The following is a 23,432-nucleotide window of genomic DNA, read 5'->3' as shown; positions in this document are numbered from 1 at the left end:
TGGCTACTTCTCATTTCATAGCTAAACTTGGGGCTGAACTTCATGACTTTTAATCTGCTGAGTTTTGTCCCTGTACAAATGATGCAGGTGCCTTCCAATATGCAGGATCAATTCTGAAATACAGTCTCTCTGCACTGCTATTCAGTGTGCTTGAGAGCAAGGACTTTTTCAGTGTTCTTTCAAATCCTGAAATATTCAAAACACACTCTGGATATTTATTGGAAGTCAGTACAAAAAATCTTGGCATCTTACCAGTTAATACTGATGGGAACTAGCAGTGCTCTACACTTTGCATATATCTGCTACTAACTTTAGATCACGGAGAAGGAAGTACATGCAAATCTTTAAATGTATGTGCTTCAGAACTGGTCCTACTAAGTGGGTCTGTACCTGTAAGTGTAATCTTAGTGTACTTGAAGTACATAACAGGGCTCGAAATAATGTCACTGGCTGGAAAGTTGTGGCAAAGTAGTATTTAAGTATAGGCAAAAACATCCACTGTACTATTTACTTTTTATAGACATGGGGAGAACTTGTCACTTGGGTTTATTGTTTTGGGGGTTTTTTTTGAAGGGGGTGGGGGAAGCTGGCTTTGTAAGTTACTCCACTAGGTACTGTAGCACACTGTGGTTAGATAACTTAGAACTCCTCCTTATGCATAGTTTGTAATGCCTCCTTTCTGAATAAAAAATCTTAAAGCTCTGAAAGCAGATCTTTTGGGAATGTGAACCAGAGCTCATTATTTCAAACCCTGATATGTAGTGTTGCTTTGTGCAACAAAATATTCCCAAAGTTTCTGAAACTATTGTGTTTCTGGATATAGATTTAGTTTAAAGTAGTTAGCATGACTGACTTAGCTCAATTATTTCAGTTTTAGTGAAGTACAAAAGCTTTTAAAAAAACTAAATATTTCTGTATAATTAAATGGGAATCTGTAACTTTTCTCTATTTTTAATTTTTTAGGATTGGTAGCTTATGTTGATCTTGATGAAAGAGCAATAGATGCTCTTAGAGAATTTAACGAAGAAGGAGCCCTCTCTGTATTACAGCAGTTTAAGGAAAGTGACCTGTCGCATGTACAGGTAAGGTAAGAGCTCCTGTGGTGTGAACAAATAGGTACACAAATGTAGTATTGTTTCTAACTTGAATATAACAAGCACCAACAAAGCTAAGGTTGAAATACCTTTTTTGAACCTCAGTTGAAATTCTTTTGCAGTATATATTTTTTGATAACTGTATTTGCCTGTCAAGCACTAAATTTAAAATCTAGAGTTGCATGCATGTAATAAGACCAGTGCATTCATGTCTAAAGTTAACTTCATGTGTTGATTAATGGTGTGCTGGTTTGTTTTAATGAAATTATATCAAGTGATATCCTTAAGGACACTGGTTAGTTCTGACCACCTGGCTGTAGCTGGGTGTTTCAATGGCTTCAGGTTGCTTTTTATACCTTTCAGTTGAATTATTTCATAAATTGTATCTGCAGAACAAAAGTGCATTTTTATGTGGAGTTATGAAGACTTACAGACAGAGAGAGAAACAAGGAAGCAAAGTACAAGAATCAACAAAGGGGCCAGATGAAGCAAAAATTAAGGTAATGTATACATATGCGGAGTAAACGGGGGATCAGATAAAAGTGATGCTGAACTTCTGTGTAGATATCTTTTGGTACAGGAGGCTCATCGCCTTGTTCTGATTTTGCTCTGAGAAGTTGCACTGGGAGTAAAGGCTAATATCCCTCCCCCCAAATCTCTGCCTTTTCTCTATAAATTTGTATGATGTTAAATAGTTAACATTACAAATGTAGATCGCTAAAAGAGCCGTATGTGATCCATGTGTGTGAGAGAGAGCCATGCTTCCAAGATGTATTTTGCAAATTGCATTCACTATCTTTTATTGCTTCATATGCAGCTGTTATATAAAACTGTTAGAATAATTGCCTGATCCCCACCTTCTCAGTATACCCAACAGCTGTAAAATATTTTATCATAGCATATGCAGCTTGCTTCTTTCTTTCACTTGCACCATTTTAGCGTATTATAGTCACAGATCGGGGAGCTCCTATACCTCTGGAAGGCAGACACATGTGTCGCTCTCCCTGGATGTAGAGAAAGAGACGGGCATGGGTTTGATCCATCGCACCAGCAGCTTAGAGCAAGTGGAAACTAGTTTTGTTGTGTGCGTTTTCCCTTGGCAAAGGCTTTGTGCCTTCAGCAAGTTGCGCGTCAGGTGGACAGTGTAGAGATGCAGTGACATTTCTGCCTGTCATGTGTTAACTGCACAACACATCTGTTGGGAGAAATGCTGGCAACCATAGTGCAAGCTACCAAATACTGTTCTGTGTGGTGGTACAACTCCTTAGGGGCCTGTAAAAAAACAAGGGAAGGACAGCATCTGGCACCCCAAAGCCCATTCTCCTTGCTATTCAAGACAGAGATAATTCTCTCCCACACCATAGTGGATATGGATATAAATGTGTTGCCAAAGTACTTTAAAAGTAAGGACAAGGAATTTTCCCACATCTAGCACAAACATCTTTAAGCTCTCCATGACCTCAACCCCCCTTATCTTTTTGCCCTCCTAAATCAAAATAGTATCCTTGCCAGCAGTGTTCATAGTAGGAAACAAAAGGAAGCTGGAGGGTCTTGCTTCAAATTAAGCCAAACAAAGTAGGATGGTTTTAGGTCCACCTAAAAATAAGTGGAATACTATCTCATCTCACTTCAAGCACTGGTTGCCTGTGATCTTTCTTCAGCACCATTACCCTCAGTTGCCCAAATAACTCTAAATCTGCTTTACAGCTTGCACTCTTAAACTGTTTTGCCCATTCTCCCTTGCTGCTTCATATGTTTAAAACCCAACATAAGTCCTACTTAGAGTAGACCCATTGAAATGAATGGGACTTAAACTGGCCATGACTAGCTTGTCCCATTCATTTCAGTGGGTCTACTCTAAGTAGGACTTACGTTGGGTTTTACCTTCTGTTCACTAACACTGCCGTAGTACCACCTCACCCTCTTCCTTCAAAGGACTCATATTCTTTGAAGCTTTTCGTTTAACCCCCTAGTCGTAATTGACAGTTGAAACAAGCCAACCTTTGTGTGACTACATTTACTCTCATTCATTCCTCTCGTCTCTCCCCATAAAGACTGTAAGATCTTAGGATCAGCTTGTTTGTTTCTGTTACTCTGTAAAGTGCCATATACTTTGACGGGCACTTTACAGAGAAATAGCGCCCAAATGACAGGAATACAGACCTCATTCACAATAAACATCATATACATGGCTCCTGCATGGCTGAACAACATGAAACCCTACCATTGAGGGACATGCACTGGGCATTCCCAACTCCCCCTTCACCAAAGAAGGAGCAGTACAGCAGTTTCTATATTCCGGATCACAGCCAGATGCCAAATCACATTCTTGCTCCTCAGAGACAGTTGATACAGCAGCCACCTAAGTGACCCTGTACTGGCTGCATCCAGTGACCCTGCATGTGCTTTAATAACAGGAGGATGGTGATCAATGCAAAAGGGACAATTGTGCACACATAGTGCCAACATTCATAAACGGCATAGATAAGTATACATTATCTCCATTTCCACTAGTAATTGATAGTGACTGCATAAGCCATTCCAACAATGCTTATACTGTCTGAGATATTTCCACATTTTCTGTCCTTTGGCATATGTAACTTAAGCATGATCCCTCCCTGATTGGTTCTTGGAGACAGTTTACTCACATCTACTAGAGCTTTTTGTTATGATTTACGGCCAGCCTTTTTGCTGATGTGATATGTGAATTGTTTGAATCTTTCTAGCATGGGTATGAAACAAGTCATGTATTGTGGCCTTACAAGTACTTGACAACTGTCTTTCCAGTCCTAGCAGATAGCAAAAAGAGGAGCTTTACCATGTGTGGCTAGTGCACTGCATTTCTGTTGATAGGACCCCAAGTTTTGCAGGCCTAGAATATGAAAGAGCGGTGTAAATCTGAGATACCCTAGATGTTCTGTTGATTAAGGCTACCTCTGGTTTGTGTTTCAGTCTTGGTAAATAATGTCCATGTATGCACATCACAATAAGCCAGAATTGTAAAGAATTCTGTCTTACGTGAACGATCCAGTGTGCTGGTGCATGCTGCTTGATTGCTCCCACTTGGCTCTTCTTGCAAGCGCAAGTGGCTAAAGAAACCGTGGACCTTCCATCTGTAGTTTGTTTATCATTATGTGAGAACTAGGAACTCTGGGTTGTCTGTTCCAGACAAGCCAGAATCATAAGCCATGGTTTGTTGTTGGCTTATGACTCTGGCATGTCTGGAGAGAGACAAGCCAGAGATTTTAGTGTGTACGTCACGATAAATCAACTGCTGATAGAAGTTTTGTTTAGTCACTGCCACATGCAGGAGGAGCCAAGCACAATTGATTGAACAGCATGCACTAGAATGCTGTCTCGTTAACAAGAAGACAGATTTGTTTTAGAATTCTAGTTTATCATGACATACAAATGCAGCCAATGTGTTGCTAAATGCCACTCACATTATGAAAATTTCTACTTTTAATTTCCCCCTTAACATTTAGGCTTTGCTAGAGAGAACTAGTTATACTTTGGATGTGACCACAGGCCAGCGAAAGTATGGTGGTCCTCCTCCAGATACTGTCTACTCGGGTTCCCAGCCTGGAATCGGCACAGAGGTGTGTATGTGCAGTGTATATGCATCAGTATGCTGTTACTTAAGATTGCTCTAACTCTAAGTATGCTAAACAAGCTATAGCAATGGTAACCTATTTCATTTAATAACTAGATTATTTCCTAATTATCTAATTCTAGCTGCAATTAAAATGATTGTGTACCCAAGTTTTTGTAATCAAATGCTGACACCAAGGACAAAATAGCATTTACTACAGGAAACTGAAAGACTGGATCACTGAGCTGTAATGACCTGCCTTTTTAACTGCAATAGTAATCAGAGCTAAGGCACCTGTTGTGTGCATGTAATGCTACAAATGCTTTTGAAAACAAAATTTCCCTTACAAGATAGATGACTCTCCATTTTTAAAACAAGTGCTCTTGAACAGTATGTTGTTGCTTGGCTTGCTGACATCTAGTGCAGTTCACATTTGAGACACTGAGCACTTCACTACATTTTTCTTCTATTATTACCTTTCTGTGCAAAGGCATATAACTGATATGACATTTTGAAGGGCAATACAATGAACTCTGCTTTTTTCATGTTTTGTCCAACAAACGTTTATTTCCTGCCTTGTATCCTAGAGGCATGGCTGTAACTTAGATGTGCGTATATTAAACTTGTAGCAATTGATTTCCTCCTGTTTCATGGAAAGCATGTAAAACTTTCTGTGTTAATCTTTGCCAATAGATAACGCTGGCTGGGATTGTGTTATTGTGAACTTTTAGGCTATTTGATTATCAGTTTGCTGATCTGCCATTCTATTTTATAGGAACTCTCTTTGGTCATTTGACCAGTCAATATTATTAAATAATGTTAAAGTATTTCTAAAGCAATAAGTTTAGTAGAAAAAAAGATACCTAAATCATCAATTAAATGAAATTAAAATAGAAATGAAGCAAAATAACAAATCGGAAAAGGCCAGTTCTTCAAGCATCATGATTTCTTTGAACTTTTAACTGTAATCAAATAGGCAATTGATAATATTTGACTGATGTCAAGTGAATGATATGCAGTAGAAGCGATCCTTGTAGTATGCACATATGTTGGGAGAGAATATTGGCTTGAGTCCAGTGGTGTCCTTCCTTTTGACTTTTCAACTCAGAAGAGTTTCAAAAGTAGTGGCTCGGTTTAGATGTAATAGAAAATAATGGTTTCCAACTACAGTGGGGTGGGGAACCCCCATCCTTCATGTCATCCAGCTGTATGGATGCTGTGGGCTCACACTTACTCTCCAAACCATCTCTCTCGGAATCACTTTCTCTGGTTGGTTGGAAGAGGCATCCAAAGATTGGGTTATGTCCTCTCATAGCCCAGGAAGGCAGAGATCATGTGATTAATAATCTTTGGAGGAAGTCCTGGTCCTCCAGGTCTACCTCCAGTTTTCTTCCCTGCATTTGCCCAGGACAGTCATTACTCTCAGAGCTCTTACTTTGATTGTTACTTGCTTCGTCTTCTTATTTCAGTCTTCAGCCTCTTTTTAAAAAAAATTATCTTTCATTTTCCTGCTTCTCTGTCCTTGTGGCTCCAATGGGGAAGGATTCCTCTTCTGCAGCTAAGCCTGGAAGTATGAAAAAGAAGACTACGTCGGTCATGACTTCTGACTGATTTCAAACTACAGCTTTGTGCAGAGCACCTCCACACAGAGATTGGTTGCATCATGTGGTTCTACTGCTACCCAGCCGAACTTGCTTATTCATCCAGAGCCTCCAGAACAACTCCTGCAGGATGAACCACGTCATGGCAGCAAGCCTATAGCAGCACAGGAGCTTGGCCACTAAGGCAGTTCCCTGGATCCTGCAGATATTTGTGCTCCCCTACACCGTGTCTAAGTAGGAGATTTGGAATCTGCACTTGGGGAGGCCATTTGGACTCTGGTTTGGAAATTGACCTCCCTCAGAGTGTTTGAGCGCCAAATAAAAGCAATTCTCACCACAGCACCAGCAGCCTTGCCTCTATGCCCTGTGCCTCTGATCCCACACCACTTAGTGCTTTCTAGCCAGCATGATCAGCCTGGGGTCCTAACTAGAACTAGCAGTCTTCCTCTGTTCACGCAGTCCCCACTCCAACCATGGATGATTTAGCCATGGCACAACCTACTCTACCTCCCTTTTAACAGAGACTCATTAATTCAGAAAATGAAAAGGGTGGGTGAAATTACTGATCAGTGTTTGCAACAGGAACACTCTTCTGCTTCCCAAAGGAGAGCTAGAGTTTGGGTCTTTTCTCATTCTTTCACTTAGAATCATAGAATAGTAGGGTTGGAAGGGGCCTACAAGGCAGTAAGTGGAATTCAGATAAGATTAAGAGCAAAGCCAACAAACAGGCACCTAAGCACAACGCCTCAGCCTCTAAATCCTCAGGCCCTTTGCGCTCTTCAGAGGACTCTAAGCAAGTTTCTCCTAGTCCTTTGCCTTACTACCCAAGGCTATAAAGCCAGTACCCCCTCAAGGCCTTCTTGGGCATCTGTTCATTATTCTTGGTGGTCCCAAAGAAAGGAAGAGACAGGAGGAGCATCGTGGATTTAAAGTACATCAACTGCAAGTTCAGGATGGAAACCCTCCAAACCATACAAAAGGCTCACCAAAGTATTGGATTTTCTTCCCCAGTAGAACTCACAGAGGCTTAGCACCATATGCCAGTACCTTCTGTGTCGGAGAGATACCTCAGGTTTGCATGCAGTCACAGCCACTTTGAATACCAGGCTGTCACCTTCACCCTAGCATCACCCCCAAGGGTATTAACAGAGCAAAAGGTTGCCTTCCTGTGACTACAAGGAATACATCTTTGCCCCTACCTGGACAATAGTCTGTTCTCGAATCCTCCCTCCTGAAAGTGAGGAAAGACCTCTCTGCCACCTGTTTTCTGCATAGACAGCCACAGCTTCCTAATAAATACCGGGAAGAATTGCCTTCAGTCATCCAAAACAGCCATCTAAGAGCAGAGATAAATATGGAAAAGCTTGATTTCTCTGGACCCAGATCAAAAGCTCCTACACCAGATCAAATCCATACACAAGCAAAAGTCAGCAGATCTGATGATCTAGCCCACCTACTAGGTGTCATTATTTCCTGCATCCGTCTATGGGCTCATTTTCATTCTTGCTAACTACAGTGGCTCCTCCTGCCATGTCAGGAGGACTTAATCCAGAAATGTCACTGTCCAGTTTTCCCTCCAAATGTAAAGCTCCCTTTTCTTTGGTGGGAAAAGCTATCCAATCTTAAGAAGGGAAGCCCCCTCAGGGTTCCCACCAGGATGATACTAACTGTAGGCACCAGTCTTTCGGGTTGGGGCACTCATTGCCTGAATGAGGTGATGCAGGGGACTTGGTCCCCATGAGATGGCACCTCCTGTATCAACTGGTTTGAACTCCAGGTTGTCCATCTCTCCCTGCTACATTTTCCCCAGATCCTTGCCAGCCAGCACAGTCTAGTCGGAACAGACAACCTATCTGCAAAGGCTCATATCGGTCACCAAAGCGGCACAGAATCCTGTGCGCTCCACAAAGTGACAACATTCCTAGAGTGGGTGGCATGGTCCATTCTGTCAATCTCAGCCCAACACATTCAGGATATCCTGAACATAACTGAGACATCCTCAGCAGACAGCACCTCGACCTGGAGGATGGGGGACTCTGAACCAGAGAGACTTCCTCCAGTTACAGGCCCACTTTGGCACCATGATCTTAGACATGTTTGCTTCTCCCCAAAATAGCAAGCTTTCTTGCTTTCTGACATCCAGGACAGAGGGCCAGGATCCACTCTCATCTTTCTGGCTTCTAGGCCTATTATATATGTTTCCTCTGATCCCTCTCTACTCCAGGGTTCTGAGGAAGGTCAAACTTGAGCAAACCTCGGTGGTACTAGTGGACTTACACTGGCAAAGGAGACTGTAGTTCTCAGAAATCCTGCGGTTGGCACAGTCAACCTACCCACCAGGGTGAACTTTCTCACTCAGGGCCCCATCCAGCACCCAGATCCTGGGTGGCTCTACCTAGCCACCTGGCGGAGTGGGAAGCTCTCCACCTCATTTTCTCCATAGACATAGTAAGTACCATCTGCTCCTCCTAGAGACCGCCCGCTGCACGTATTTATGAAGCTATGTGAAAAGCCTTAACTCACTGGTACAAGAGAAAATCTGCCTCCTATTCTAAGGCCAGCATCAAGGACCTGTTGGCTTTCCTGCAAACAGGGCTCTATTTGCGTCTGTGTCCCAACTCCTTACACAGGCAGGTCTCTGCATTGGTATTGGTTCAGTCCAGGCCAGGGGGCCCATCGATGTCCAACCCCCATCTAAAGTGTTTCCTTCAAGGCACGGCACTTCTGGCCCCGCCAGTGGCATATAGAGTTCCCTCCTGGAGTCCACATACCATTCTCAAAGCATTGACAAAGTCCTGCTCTGGCTCCTGACGAGTAAAGTGGCCTTCCTGGTCATCATAATATCGGCTAAAAGGATCTCAGATGTGGGTACCTTCCCAGTACAAGATTACCTTTGTTCCTTCAGTAAGGACTCTGTCACTCTCCACCTGGATCCTTCTGTCATACCATAGATTAACTTCTTGTTTCACTACTCCCTGGAGCTCATGCTTCCTTCCTTCTGCCTTAATCCCTCCTAGCCTTTTGAGAGAGAATGGCACAAGCTGGATGTGCACAGGGCATTGAGAATCTGTGTATGTAGAACCAAATCTTTCAGATGTGTTGACCCACTATCTTTCCACTTCATTTCCCCAAGCTGGAAGGTGTCCAGATTCATGAATGCTAGACAGTTTAAGGCCTGCATTGATATGACTGACAGCATCTGCCATGGCCATCACATCTTACCACCCACTTCATGTGAGCTGCAGCCACCTCAGCAGTGTTCTCCATTAGTGCACCACTACTGGAAAGTTGCAGGGCGGCAATGTGGCCAGTCCTAACCTATTTACCCATCACTACAGAGTAGACCAGTTTGCCTCAGCAGAGGCTGCCTTTGGGAGAGGAGTTCTCCAGAGTGTGGTCCTTCCCAAATACACAGCTGCTAGCACACACATAAGAAGGAGGGTACATCCCAATCCTTGGATGCCTCCTCCCACCAACCAGAGAATGGACTGTTGGATACTTACCTTGAAAGTCCATTCTGGGTTAGTGGGATGGAGGAATCCAAACCCATCCTTCATGTGGCTGACATAATTTCCCTTACCTGATTAGCCAGAATGTTTATTTTCTGGCTCTACTGTTCTGTTGGCCCTGTATGAAAGCTGCAGGTGGAGCTGGAGGGCCAGGACTTCCTTCAAAGATCACTATTCATGTGATCCCTGACTTCCTGGGCAGTGAGAAGTGATAACCCAATCCTTAGATGCCTCCTCCCACCAACCCAGAGTGGACTTTCGCAGTAAGTATCCAACGTTTCATTCCCTTCCACTTCATGTGTGTGAAATAGGTAGAAAAGGGATTGGGTGGCACAGAGAGAGAGAGAGCGTGCCATTAATGCTGCAAACTCTGCCCACCTCTGGCTCTGCCTACTGTTAGCTGCAGGCCCCCTCCCTTGACTATTCCCATAGGTGAATGGCTCTTTGTAAAAGGTTCCCTGCCCTTGCACTGCAATAACGATTTGTAGTGAGACTTGGAATTGCATGCTCCGCCCGCCCGCCCCCCTGCCAGTGCCCACAAGTAGAAGATTGACTTTTGCTTTCAATTTTAAACCAGGACTAGTGAAGACAAGCCAGGATCAAATTGTGGTTCCATATCCTGGCTTGTTCTCAATCGTAGTTTAAACAATATTTCCCTGAGTTCAGACATATTTTGACATATTCAGACATATTTTGATTGTGGCTCATGTACTTAATATGGACACATTTCTGATGAAAAGGAAGATCAAATTGGTTGAAATATCACCCTTTCCAAAACTCTTGCACATTAACTGAATTAAAAATATAACATGCTCTTTAATTTTTGTTAGTAAATACTATTTTTCCTTCAGGTTTTTGTTGGCAAAATTCCTAGAGACTTGTATGAAGATGAATTGGTACCGCTTTTTGAGAAGGCAGGCCCAATTTGGGACCTGCGGCTCATGATGGATCCCCTTTCTGGACAGAATAGAGGCTATGCTTTCATCACTTTCTGTAGTAAAGATGCAGCGCAAGAAGCTGTCAAATTGGTGAGTATTCTGCCATAATGCTAAATATGTCGTAGGTTGGGATGACTGCTGTTCAGTTACAGGCAGAATTTGTAACCCACTGGATGTGGTGAGAAAGAGGTAATATGTGGTCTTTTCTGTCTTTCTCATCCAGATATTCTGCTTTCATCTGTTTACCATTATGCATATAAAATGAGGAATGTTGATTGTCTGTGTTACTTTGCAAACTGGCTCACAACAGCATTGTAGGCTACTCAACATGAACAAATGCCTTTCTTCAGTATAAATTGCAGCCACTTAAGGCACTTTTCAATTTAACTGTGCCCCTGCTGGGTATTAATAAGGAAAAATATAGACTGAATTTATAGGCTGAGTTCTCGTTTGGGACCTTGCACTGTAGAGTTCTCATTGTGACCTTGTTGCCTTGTTGGTAATCTTACAATATCTGCCTAACTTCCATTCCAGCTAAATTTTAGTAGAACTCATGATAAAGGTTGGAAGACATGGCAAGGCATCTGCAAAGAAAGTGATGCTTGACTAACCTTTTAGAATTCTTTGCAGCTGTTAGTAAACATGTAGGTATGGACAGCCTCGTAAATAAGCCCACAAAAGTTACTAGCCTGTAGAACATTTACTGACCTGCTCGGGTCTGGCAGAGGAGAGACAGAGCACCATCTCTGGTGCTGCATTTCAGTGCTGGGCGTGGAGGAGGAGTGTCGCCGCTCTGGCAATCCAGTTGGTTTCCATGCTGGGCAAAGAGGAGGTAGAGGAGCCCTCCATCTCTCCTCCACTAGCCCGCTCACTTGCCATCATGCGATTCCATGCACCTGCCTGCCCCAGTTTCTTGTTGCTATCAGGCAAGTGTTTAAATACAAGCTGGATAGGAATGAGCCATCAAATCAGGGGTAGGCAGCTTGTAGGCCAAATCATCCGGGGGGCCACAACTCCCATCAGCCCTAGCCACATAGCCAAAACATCCGGAGGGCCACATGTTTCCACTCCTGCGTTACACATTGTACTTGGTTTTCTGAAAGGTTTTGGGCATGGTCCCTCATCAAAGGCCCCTAATACTTAGAAGGAGTGAGATAAGTTGGGTAACTGGCTAAAATAGAAGTAACAGAAGGTGGGAATTAACGCTTTCACAATACAGCGAAGTGGAGGGCCCAAAGGTCTGCAATGAGATTGGTGCTATTTATCCTTCATAAATTATTTGGGGTCAGAAGTAATTAGTAAGTTAGTCACGTTTGCAGATAACATCAGATTGGGACTTTACCAAGCAAACACTAAAAAGCTGTCTCCAAACAACAGAGTTGATTGGACAAAAAAAAAAAATGAAATATTGAATACTATGAAAGTATATATTGAGTGATGTGAATTCTAATGTCATACATACACAAATGGGTTGTATGACATTATGGGTTAATTGTATGACATTATGGGTTAATGTATAATGTCATACATACAAATGGGTTGTATGGATTGTCCATAACAATCTGAAAAAGGCATCTTCAGGATATAGGAGAAAGGTCACTGAATGTTAGTATGCTGCAGTAGCAATAAAGGCAAACTCAGATTGAAAATAAAACAAAATTATAATAGTGCTAGTTTCATATTAAAATTTTGATTAGTTCACTGTTTTTTTTAAAAAAAACCCTCTAGGGCCCAAGCCCCTCAAAAAGAGTATTGTATCAATAGCAAAGGCACAGCAAGGGGTTTAATTAAAATGTTCACAGGAATGGAGCATCATCCCATAGATTGCTTTTTAATAGACACATTTATGGATAGCATGGGCCGTGATATCCAAGGATCTAACCTCATGTTCAGAGGCAGTATACCCCTTCATACTTGCTTGTGAACTTCCCGGGATCATGTGGCTTGTAACCACTGAGGACAAAGATTTTTTGTTCTGGTTAAGCAAAGTAATTTTTATTTTGTGTGTTTAACCTGAAGTCTCCATAGACAGGGTATATAAAAGTTCAAAAGTCTAAGCAGGCAAGAACATGGAGGTTGATATTGGGAAATGAACTCGATGTTATTCAAAACTTTAAATTTTGCTCAGGTGGGATGTAAAGATCATGCTTTTTGTAGGAAATAGCATTTTATTGTTTTGTTGTTGTTGTTCAGTCGTTCAGTCGTGTCCGACTCTTATTGCCCACATTTTATTAAATTGAAACTGTATGCTGAGTTTTGTTTTGCTTTCCTTCCAGTGTGACAACTATGAAATTCGTCCTGGTAAACACCTTGGTGTATGCATCTCTGTTGCAAACAATAGGCTGTTTGTTGGATCAATTCCAAAAAACAAGACTAAGGAAAACATACTAGAAGAGTTCAGTAAAGTTACAGGTAAGGAGTTGAAGGCATGAGCTCATGTTGTCAAGGCTTTATAGTTTCACCTATACAGCAAACTGACTGTTGTCAACAGCTCAACTAATTTCTGTGTTGTATCCAGCTTGGAGTGGCTGGGAAATTAATTTGCTTTTCACATGAACTTCCAGTAGACTCTTTGCAGAAGTTCATGACACTCATTTTGACTTGGGAATTTCAGGATGTAAGAGTTTTGGGCCTAATGAAAATGAAGCTCTTAAAGTGGGTTGTGGGTTGCTCTCACATTGTTTACACCAGGACCAATGGTACTTACTTAAAGCACTTGGGGAGAGCAATTTGATGGCCGCTAGACACTGTCTAGAAGTCCATAAGATTTTTCGGTTTATTGGCTCTGAGCTTGTAAACAGTGCTCCAAGCTTGGGGCCAGGAAATTGCGTTCCCCTCGTGGCCTGAACCGTGGTGGCTGCCTATCCATGCTTGTAAAATGGAGGGCGAAGAGGGCAAAAGGGGGGCGTTTCCGGGGCAGGGAGGAGACTGCAGAAACCCCTTTATGTTGCTTCCTATGGGGTCTCCAGGCCCATTCACGCCCCCTCTCCAAAGCCTCGGCTAGACGTGCAAAATTGCACATCTAGCCAAGAATGCAGGGTGGGCATAGGGATGGCGGAGAATTTCTCCCCGAAACTTCAGGGGGCTGAGCGCTAACGGGACGGGACTTACCTTCACCGAATGTCCCTCCCGGTGGCTGGTCCGGCCGGCGGTTCGGCGGGTGTTCGAGCGAGGCGGGAGCAGCAGCCGGTCTTTTGACTGGCTGCCGCCATTGCAATGAAAGGAAAAAAATAAACGCCCCCTGATAGGCTACGTGACGATTCACGTAGCCTATCACGGCTAGATTTGCAGAGTCAGCCGTGATAGGCTACGTGAATCGTCACGTAGCCTATCACGGGTGACTTTGAAAAAAAAAAAAAGAGTGTACGGATAATGGCGGCCCCCATAGGGAGCCGCCATTCCCGTTCCTTATTTGGTCGCTGTAGTCTACGTAAATGTTTACGTAGACTACGCCGAAAATAAGGGCAACGCTATTATCCGTACACTCTTTTTTTTTTTCAAAGTCACCCGTGATAGGCTACGTGACGATTCACGTAGCCTATCACGGCTGACTTTGCAGATCTAGCCGTGATAGGCTACGTGAATCGTCACGTAGCCTATCAGGGGGCGTTTTTTTTTTTTTTTACTTTCATGTTCGCGGCTGGGCGAGGCGAGGCGCCTCCTCCCCGGCCTGAATTTCGGCCGGGAGAGGCGGGAAGCCTCCCCCCCAGCCTGAATTTCGGCTGGGCGAGGCGGGAAGCCTCCCCCCCCCCGGCCTGAACTTCGCGGGGGGACCAGCGAAGCGCCTCCCCCCCATCGTGAACGGCCTTCGACAACAGGTAAGTGACTTTCGTCCACCCCTAGGTGGGCGGAGCACGGAGGACCTGCTCCATGCTCCACCTGACCTGCATTGGCTAGGTGTCAGCCTCTGAGTTCAGAGGCTGACGTCTAGCTCGATAGGATTGCGCCCTTAGTGTTTTAAGCTGGAAAAGGCCAGGGTGAGACTCTCCACACACATGTGTGGCTTACTGTCACCTGTGGAAGAAGGGATATACTGCACAAAAGCTCCAGCCAGGAGCCTCTTAATCATCTTCATGTGATTTTGGTCTGGTGGATAAGTTTCCAAACCTCCCACAGCAGAAGAGCAAGGAGACAAGTGGTTCACTACCGAGCATCATGGTGAAATCAACCATGGCTCTTCTGCATGACAGGATGGGGTTGTCTAAGATAAAAATTAGACCAGATTGCAGTAGGAGTAAGCGCTATTTGAAGACCTGCCAGTTATTGGAAGAATATCCCTTCATTCAGAGTTCCTTAGATCTGTTAGGTAGGGGTGGTGGAGGCCATTCTTGTGACTCCTGCCATGTGGGCAGGAGTGGCCGTTGTTGCAGGCACTCTGTGATTCTGCCATCTCAATCCAGGTTCTCATTTAAGTGCTGGACAAGGAAATATCAATTTTACCACCTTTGTGCTAAGAGGAGGTGTAATATACCCAAAAGTAGATGGGGCAATGTCTGGAGAATTCCTGTTTTTGTTGAGAATGCTACCTAATTGGGGCGAGGGCAATATTTTAGTACAACATCAGTGGAACAAATGAGTGTGCTGAAGGCTTGATCTGTTTATATTGAAGCCTCTTGTGTTTCAGTTAGCTTTTCAAGACAGAAAGATTTTAGTCTTATGTGTGATATCCAAGTGTCTTATTCTTACAGAGGGTTTGGTTGATGTAATCTTGTATCATCAACCTGATGACAAAAAAAAGAATCGAGGATTCTGCTTCCTGGAATATGAGGACCACAAATCAGCAGCTCAAGCTCGGCGTCGGCTGATGAGTGGGAAAGTAAAAGTCTGGGGAAATATTGTTACTGTGGAGTGGGCTGACCCAGTAGAGGAACCAGATCCAGAGGTCATGGCAAAGGTAATAAAGCAGAGGCTGTACTTGCAATGTCTCCTTTAAAACTTTGCCTTTCAGGCACCAGGTTTGATCCCTCCCCACAGGCTGTCACTAGAATACAGGTGACAGCTCCTTTGGGAATTGGGACTCTACTTTTGTACACAAGGCACTCAACATTTGAACAAAAAATACTAGTTCTGTAATCCTAAACTATAGTGAACTGTCATAGCTAAACATACAAAGTTCTTCCTAGGCATTTCCAAGGATAAATAATTCCTTATGTTGCGAAGCTTGTGATTACTTCTAAACATAATTAGAATTAGCACCCCTTTCCCCCTCAGGTCTAGCGTAAGACACCTTTGTTCTTCTAATCTGCATTAAGGTGAGGATCATTGAAGTACATTGCTTCAGCTGCACCCCATGCTTTTCACCCATCTGGCACCCATATGGTGTATCTGCTGCTCAATGCCTTCTATTCCATGGGGATCTGTTCGTAAAAATGAGGCAAAAATGAAGTGTGCCCGTATCTCCAAAATGAAACTCAAGCACCAAAGGTGATGAAGAGTTTGCCTAATACAGAAGCCAATATTGAAACTGACAGGTAATCATCTATATGAGTCTTCCAAACCAGATGCCCTCCAGATGTTTTTCACTGCAACACCCAACATTCCTGGCCATTGGCCATTTGCTGGGGCTGATGGAGTTGAAGTGCAAAACATCTGGAGGGCACCAGTTTGGGGAATGCCGATCTATATTGTTAATCTCCAGCTTCAGGTTTGAAAGCAAAATGAGACTGGAAAGCCTCTTGTGATTCTTGTGAAAAGTCATCTTTTCTTAGGCTGTAATTCTGTGTACACAGAATAGTAAACATGCTAAGGTCATACTGTAAGAATTACTGGAGTTCAACTAAAGTAAGAAATGTTTCTCAGTGGATGTTTCTGAAGCTGATGTCAAATTCCAATTTCCTTAACAGGTGAAGGTTCTATTCGTAAGAAACTTGGCCACTACAGTAACAGAAGAAATATTGGAGAAATCATTTTCAGAGTTTGGAAAGCTGGAAAGAGTGAAGAAATTAAAAGACTATGCTTTTGTTCATTTTGAAGATAGAGGGGCAGCAGTCAAGGTAAGTAAAATATGTGTGTGCCCTGGATCTTACGGAATTTAGACAAACCTTTCGAGGATGCATAGCCTTTTTTGTACAGAGTGGGATAAGGAAGTGTCCTCTAGTAGACTTGTGCTACTGATTCCTGGTTTGAGTTGCTTTTAAATACAGGAAAGGCTCTCATTTGACAATAGTTGTGAAGGCTTTTCAGGTCCTTGCTTACAGCATGTGTCATAAATCTCAGTGGTAACCTCCAGGTTAGGCAGCCCAGGTACAGTTGCCCAGCAAGAAGAGTTTGTGCAACATACTGGCTAAGTATGCTAAGTTCAAATCTGTCCTCTGCCCTCACTAAGTGCTTTTTAGATACTCTCAACCCTCATCTGCAATAATAAGAATAATGTTAACAGGTTGTTGCAAGGATGACAACAAGATTGTTAGCTAGTATCTGCTCATGCAAGCTGTCTCTGCTTGATTTTCACTGATTCCCCCTCCCCTTCCACTACAACCCCCCGCCTCACATCCTAGCCCTTTCTTGAGTCCCTTTCCCACCTGACTCTCAGAAAAGGCTTTTTGGAACATACAGAGGGCTGCAGTGGGGAGGAGGTACAAACACAGCATTGAATACCACCCAGTGGGTCTGTTCACACGTCATGACATCCCACTGTGGCTTAATTTACCTGCTTTGTGCCATGGCTTAACTTGCCTGTGGGGGCAAGCACTATTTTTGCATGGTGCCGATGGGCACCTGATTTGTCGTGTAATACAGACCCAGGCAACAGGAGTTGTTTAAGAGTTAGACAACCCTCAAATAACCCTTAAAAAGCCATGGGTTTTTTAGGGTTGTCTGACCCTCAAACAACCCTTGCTGCCTGAGTTCTCATGAGATGGCAAGCCCACGGGTGCCATGGAAAAAATGCAACAACCTCTACTGACAAATTACGATGGGCTGTTGTGTTGTGCGAACCAGATCAGTGTATGGGAAGCACTTTGAGCACTCAAAAGCAATCTATAAATGCCAAGTATTAGATAGCATACACCCGCCCCCTGTTCTCCATGCCTAAGGTTCTTGAAGCTTCTTTTCCCATCCTGTTTATATGCTCACAGAAGACTGGGTAAGAGCTAGGACTTCAGTGCTGCATTGATTCGCACAGTGCAAGGCCAATGGGGCCTCCTGAGGGAGGGTATGCAGCCTCCAGACCAGTACCCTGTTTGAAAACAAAAAGTGGGTAGGTCTTCAAGGTTAGAAGAAAGCATGTGCACATATGAAGACCGCTTTATGCTTCCTCTAAGCAACCTGCTAAACTGCCTGACTGCCAGGCAAATGTGAATACATCAACGGAAACACAGTAATCCACTCCTTAAAACTCTTAATATGTAAAATGAACAAATATATTGTGTAAAAGTAGGGGCACTGTGGCTTTAAGAATGTTTTGACTTAGGGAGTGGAAAGGTAGGAAATCCTGAAGGAACATTGTACCTTTTAAAATAGAATTTAAACTTTTTTCTTTTTCCTTTCCAAACAGGCCATGAATGAAATGAATGGAAAAGAGATAGAGGGGGAAGAAATTGAAATAGTGTTAGCCAAGCCTCCAGATAAGAAAAGGAAAGAACGCCAGGCTGCCAGACAAGCCTCCAGAAGTACTGCGTGAGTGTTAACTTCATTGATTGTAATATAGCACACAGAGCTTCATGCTGACAACAACATAATAAAAATGTACTTAAATCTGGCATGCTGAACTGTACCTGTACTGGAGTTCTTAACATAGGAAAACACACAAGACAAATGCTAATGCTTTTTTCCTCCTCCTCCTCACTAGGTATGAAGATTATTATTACTATCCTCCACCTCGTATGCCACCTCCTATTAGAGGCCGAGGTCGTGGAGGGAGAGGCGGCTATGGCTATCCCCCAGATTACTATGGCTATGAAGATTATTACGATGATTATTATGGCTATGACTATCATGACTACCGTGGTGGCTATGAAGATCCTTACTATGGCTATGATGATGGCTATGCTATAAGAGGAAGAGGAGGAGGAAGGGGTGGGCGAGGCGCACCTCCACCACCTAGGGGGCGGGGAGCACCACCACCAAGAGGTAGAGCTGGCTATTCCCAGAGGGGGGCACCCATGGGACCACCAAGAGGAGCCAGGGGTGGGAGAGGGGGCCCTGCCCAGCAGCAGAGAGGACGTGGTGCTCGTGGAGCCAGGGGCAACCGTGGGGGCAACGTGGGAGGCAAGAGAAAGGCTGATGGGTACAACCAACCTGATTCCAAGCGCCGCCAGACCAACAACCAGCAGAACTGGGGCTCCCAACCAATCGCTCAGCAGCCGCTTCAGCAAGGTGGTGACTATGCCGGTAACTATGGTTACAATAATGACAACCAGGAATTTTATCAGGATACGTATGGGCAACAGTGGAAGTAAGACATATAAAAAGGGCGTGGGAATATTGGCAAGATAGAATTTGGCTATAGCTCTACATCCTTCCAAAAATTGGCTTAATGTTTCATCCTTCAGTAGTGATTGGCTGCCATTTGTATTGGGCTGAAGAATCACTCTATTGTGTATATACTCAAGTCTTTTTTTTTTTTTTTCTTTTCTCATAAATGCACTTGGACATTACTGAGCTTGCAGAATTCCCAAACATAGTTTTGGGATACAGTGCTTTTTATCGTTTTAGGCTTCATTTTAGCAGTTTATCAGCAGGATGGGCAACACTGTTAAATCATGATTTTGCAGACCTTCTGTTTTTGGACAGTTTCATTTTTTTTGGATTTGGGATAGACTACATAGGCATATGCTGTACATAAAGTAAAGCTAGTACTTTGTCTCCGTAGTTTTAAGAAATTAAAACAAAATTAAGTTTTCTTGTATTGAAAATAACATGACTGTATGTTTTGCATTCCTAGAAGTAGGTTAACTGTGTTTTTAAATTGTTATAACTTCACACCTTTTTGAAAATCTGCCCTACAAAATTTGTTTGGCCTAAACGTCAAATCCGTGGCAATTTGTTCCTTGATGTGATTGTATTTCCAATTTCTTCTTGTTCATGTAAGATTTCAATAAAACTCAAAAACCTATTCAAAACATTACCTATTTCAAATTCAATTGTGTCCTAAAACATTATTTTATTGGTAATTATTGCAAGAAACATTAAAAAAAAACTGCCTATGTGAGTGATCAAATTCATGCAAAATTTATTGCGATTTCCAACATATGGCATTGGTGGCATGTGAGTCAGAGCTAGGTCTAATCATAGAATCAAATTGAAATTTATTAATTGGTACTCTAATCTAGTTGCCTTTAACGTGGAATTGGTTGCTTTCTTAACAGCTTCAAGTACATCTGAACACTTGTGCAAGCCCTTTTTAGTCAGATGTGAGAGAAGTATTGTGTAGGAAGGTAGTCCATAAATTTAACCTGTTTTTATGTTACTAATGTGCATAACATCTATTGACTCCAACACAATTCAGTAGTGCTTAAGCATAAAAGAAAAGACAATTATGTGCTCAAATTTAATGTAAAACTGTTTTTATTGAGAGACTTTGCTTTAAACAAAGAGATGAGATTGGTTGTAAATTTTTACTAAGTATAGTAAAAATGTAAATAAATCTTTCTGCTGTAGATAACAAACAGGGTTACTAATTGATTAAAACATTAGATTTTACAACTTGTTGAATGAGTGTTTTAAAGTGCAAATTTCCATTGATTTGGGATATTGCTTCAGGGTATATCAAGAACAGTTTTTGTATGAACCCTGTTTTTACCCATTTTTAATATGCATTTGACTCGCAATTCATGATGCTTGTTTCACCTGTTTGCTTTTGTTGCACTGTGCTAAACTGCAGTGAAGTACATTTCTATCTTAGGAAATAAAATCAAAAGGTCTTAAATTTACAGATAAATTGGCCAACTTGAATGCCCATAATAAAAAGTCAGCCCCTAATTTTAATGGGTTTGCATTTGATTAGATGAAAACAATAAGTAACTGGTAGAGAATAAGCTGCTTGTCTGAACCTTCCTTAACCTTTATCTGGTTGGAAGAATTGCATTGTTGTGCCAACAATGTTCTTCCCACAGTTTTGTTTGTTGTGTGTCAGGAAGATAATTGATGGATTTGTAACTTAGACTCATTGGACTGAAGAGGGGGAAACTGCTTCTAAACATGATTTTTCAGTTCAGCCAGATAATTGTGGGGGGATGAGAGACATCTTTAACAAAACAAAACAAACCCTTTTGTCTGAGTAAAGCGGCAGGATTTAACTCATAAAGCTTATCTAGCTCTTAGGTTTATTAAATGTGGTGGGGATGGCTGGCTTTCTAATACCTAATCATACCCCCAAAAAGGTTAATCAATTGTTGGACAGTGAACTCCACAACTTCACAGTATATTGATCTGTGAAATCAAATTTGAGCTAACGTTAAAATATTTGCCTGGATGCATAAAGGCCTTAAAATTACCTATTAAGAATCATAAGGGCTTCAGAGAGGTAAAGGGCAGTTTAGGGCATGAAAACATCTAGGACAAAATCTAAAAAGAATTGGAAATCTTAACATGTACTAGCATGTAATGAGAAATCCTGTGACATGTTTGATATTCCTGCCAAAATGCTAATCTTGTAAAATCCCTCAGTCAGATGCAATCTTTTGCACATTTATATTCTGGAAGTTCATTCAAGTAGCAGAGTTTACATAAGTTATAGAAATGTAGCCTTCCCACCTATTCACAAACATCTCTTTTAAATTCCATCTTTTAGAAGACCATAATATATCCAAATACTTCAGTGGTATCTGTACTCTATTAAGAGAACAAGTGTCCCCCCTCAATATTTTCAGTTAAATACAAAGCTCAATCTAAATAAACAATTATGGCTTTAGGAATCTTTGTTCTGTTTTAGTACAACTTTAACAAATAGCTAAATATCAAAGTGCAGTCCAAATTATATTTTGTTCATCTGTGTCTTGACCTTTGTTCATCAAAGCATTTTGGGGGAGAAAAACCCTGTTATAGAAGAATCTCAAGCCTTTTTTCTTCAATGTGGGGGAGGAATCATGAAATGGGATTCAATATTTGATCACTCATTTATAGCAGTTACTTCAATGTCTCTATTGATATGAAGGTGATTTCGAAACAAACTAATGCCAGAGTTTTGGTACTTCAGAAACTTTTGTCAAAAGATTTCTACAAATTCTTAATTATGTAGATCTACCATTGCAGTGCAAGTCATTTTTATATGTCAAAGTTAACCAGCTTATTGAGAACCATTCTTATTTATGAAGCAAAATGTCTAAAACTTCTAGAGGTGTAGTAATTGTTCTAGGCGTACAGTTCCATCAGTAAGGTTTCTTTTTTTCTAGCAGAAGATGCCAATCTTCATTAGCTTAACTGTTTTACAGCATTTTTCTTTAGAAATTCTGTTAAAATCCAAAAGGATTGGAAGATCTTAAGCTTAATAATCAGCTATATGAATGACTGCCTCATTTATCAAAGCCTGATTATATTTCCACCCTGTCTGCATTTGTATGCCATTATTTGAAATCATTTGCATTTTGAACATTAAAAACATGCTTGTAATAAGGCTATTATGAGCAAAGTGAAGAAATCTATGAAAATATTTTGATAAGAGTACAACAGAGGTCTTAGGGCCTAATAATTGGAGTCCTTATGCAAGCAAATCTTGGAACGTCATTAGGGCTTTTTTTTGCCTGGCCGAGCATGATTTGGGTTCTTGAAATTCTTAACGTATGAGCCAGATTTTTCAAACCTTGCACATAATCCTTTGATTTAAATTTGGACTATTTGTGTGAGTAGGTATTTTCATGGGAGTATTAAAATTGTCAAAACTAGACTTTCTGCCACTGAAATGAACAGTTAAAGCCACTGAAATTCTAAGGACTTTATAAGGCAAGAGCTCTGGGCTGCATTTTCCCATTTCTCTGAAAGTGGGAGCTTCTGTTAACTTAGGGCTAGTATTGAGCTGCTTTGGATAGCGAATTTGATATGTAATTCTACCAAATACAGACTGGCTCACCAAGGTGCACCATTAATTTTTGCAAGTGTTGGAATGGAAAAGCCTCAATAGAAATAGGCTGTTAATGCCTCTGATCTTCATTGCACAATGAAGGTGTATCTGAAAAGTATCCGGGTATCTGCTAGAAACTGGCAAAAAAATTGCTGTGGCTGACTTAATTTTCCTCTGGATAAATATTTTAACACCTTGCAAGGAGGTTACCAGAAGCTCTGAATGACAGTTCAGAATGTATTGCACTACATTTTCTGATGTTATCCAGAAATTGCAAGTGTAACTTCTGTTTTAACTCCTTCCTTTTATTACCTGACTATCAGGGAAGCGTGGTTGAGGCTGCCCTGACCTGACATGTCATGATGTCGACTTGCTAGGTGGGGTTCGCAGGGGACAGTAACCATTGGAGTTATCGGTAAGAGAAACTTTCTTTCTAATTTTTCTCAAATAAGATGAAAGGGCTTTCTTCCGGGTGGTGGGAAGGATTATGCTACTTGCCCTCTCTCCTCCCTCCACTAATCTTAATTGTCTGGGGTTTCTCATTAAAAAGCCCATCATTCTAGTGGATACATCTGTATTTGAGAGGTGAGTATGAATGTGATCCTGCAAGTGATAAAAGTTCATAGATATGAATTGTATCTAAGAGCTATATGAGAAGAAGATTGTTCAAAGGGCACATAAAAAGAGCCTTTGTAAAAGC

General features: G+C 42.0%; 1 protein-coding gene across 7 annotated transcripts in view; it reads left to right on the top strand.

Moving 5' to 3' along the window:
• Positions 1-23,155, top strand: part of HNRNPR (heterogeneous nuclear ribonucleoprotein R) — a 31,456-nt gene extending 8,301 nt beyond the window's left edge. For 3 of the 7 annotated variants that reach the window (XM_084815503.1, XM_084815500.1, XM_084815498.1), the window contains 9 exons: positions 964-1,082; positions 1,487-1,594; positions 4,580-4,693; positions 10,648-10,824; positions 13,011-13,146; positions 15,423-15,628; positions 16,578-16,727; positions 18,230-18,351; positions 18,524-19,798. In XM_084815503.1, coding sequence (XP_084671629.1) covers positions 1,514-1,594; positions 4,580-4,693; positions 10,648-10,824; positions 13,011-13,146; positions 15,423-15,628; positions 16,578-16,727; positions 18,230-18,351; positions 18,524-19,133 — 1,596 coding nt within the window. In that variant the 5' untranslated portion in view covers positions 964-1,082; positions 1,487-1,513 and the 3' untranslated portion in view covers positions 19,134-19,798. Of the gene's footprint in view, positions 1-963; positions 1,088-1,486; positions 1,595-4,579; positions 4,694-10,647; positions 10,825-13,010; positions 13,147-15,422; positions 15,629-16,577; positions 16,728-18,229; positions 18,352-18,523; positions 19,799-23,055 lie in introns of those variants that run through there. The other 4 variants (XM_084815505.1, XM_084815504.1, XM_084815502.1 and 1 more) reach the window with 3 other exon arrangements.
• Positions 23,156-23,432: the final 277 nt, after the last annotated feature.

This window comes from Heloderma suspectum, chromosome 10 (assembly GCF_057233095.1).
Source record: "Heloderma suspectum isolate Gila_16-S chromosome 10, 16-S_ref, whole genome shotgun sequence".
In the NCBI taxonomy this organism is placed as follows: Eukaryota; Metazoa; Chordata; class Lepidosauria; order Squamata; family Helodermatidae; genus Heloderma; species Heloderma suspectum.
Note: the sequence above shows the minus strand (reverse complement) of the source record. Positions and strands in the feature narration are given on the sequence as shown.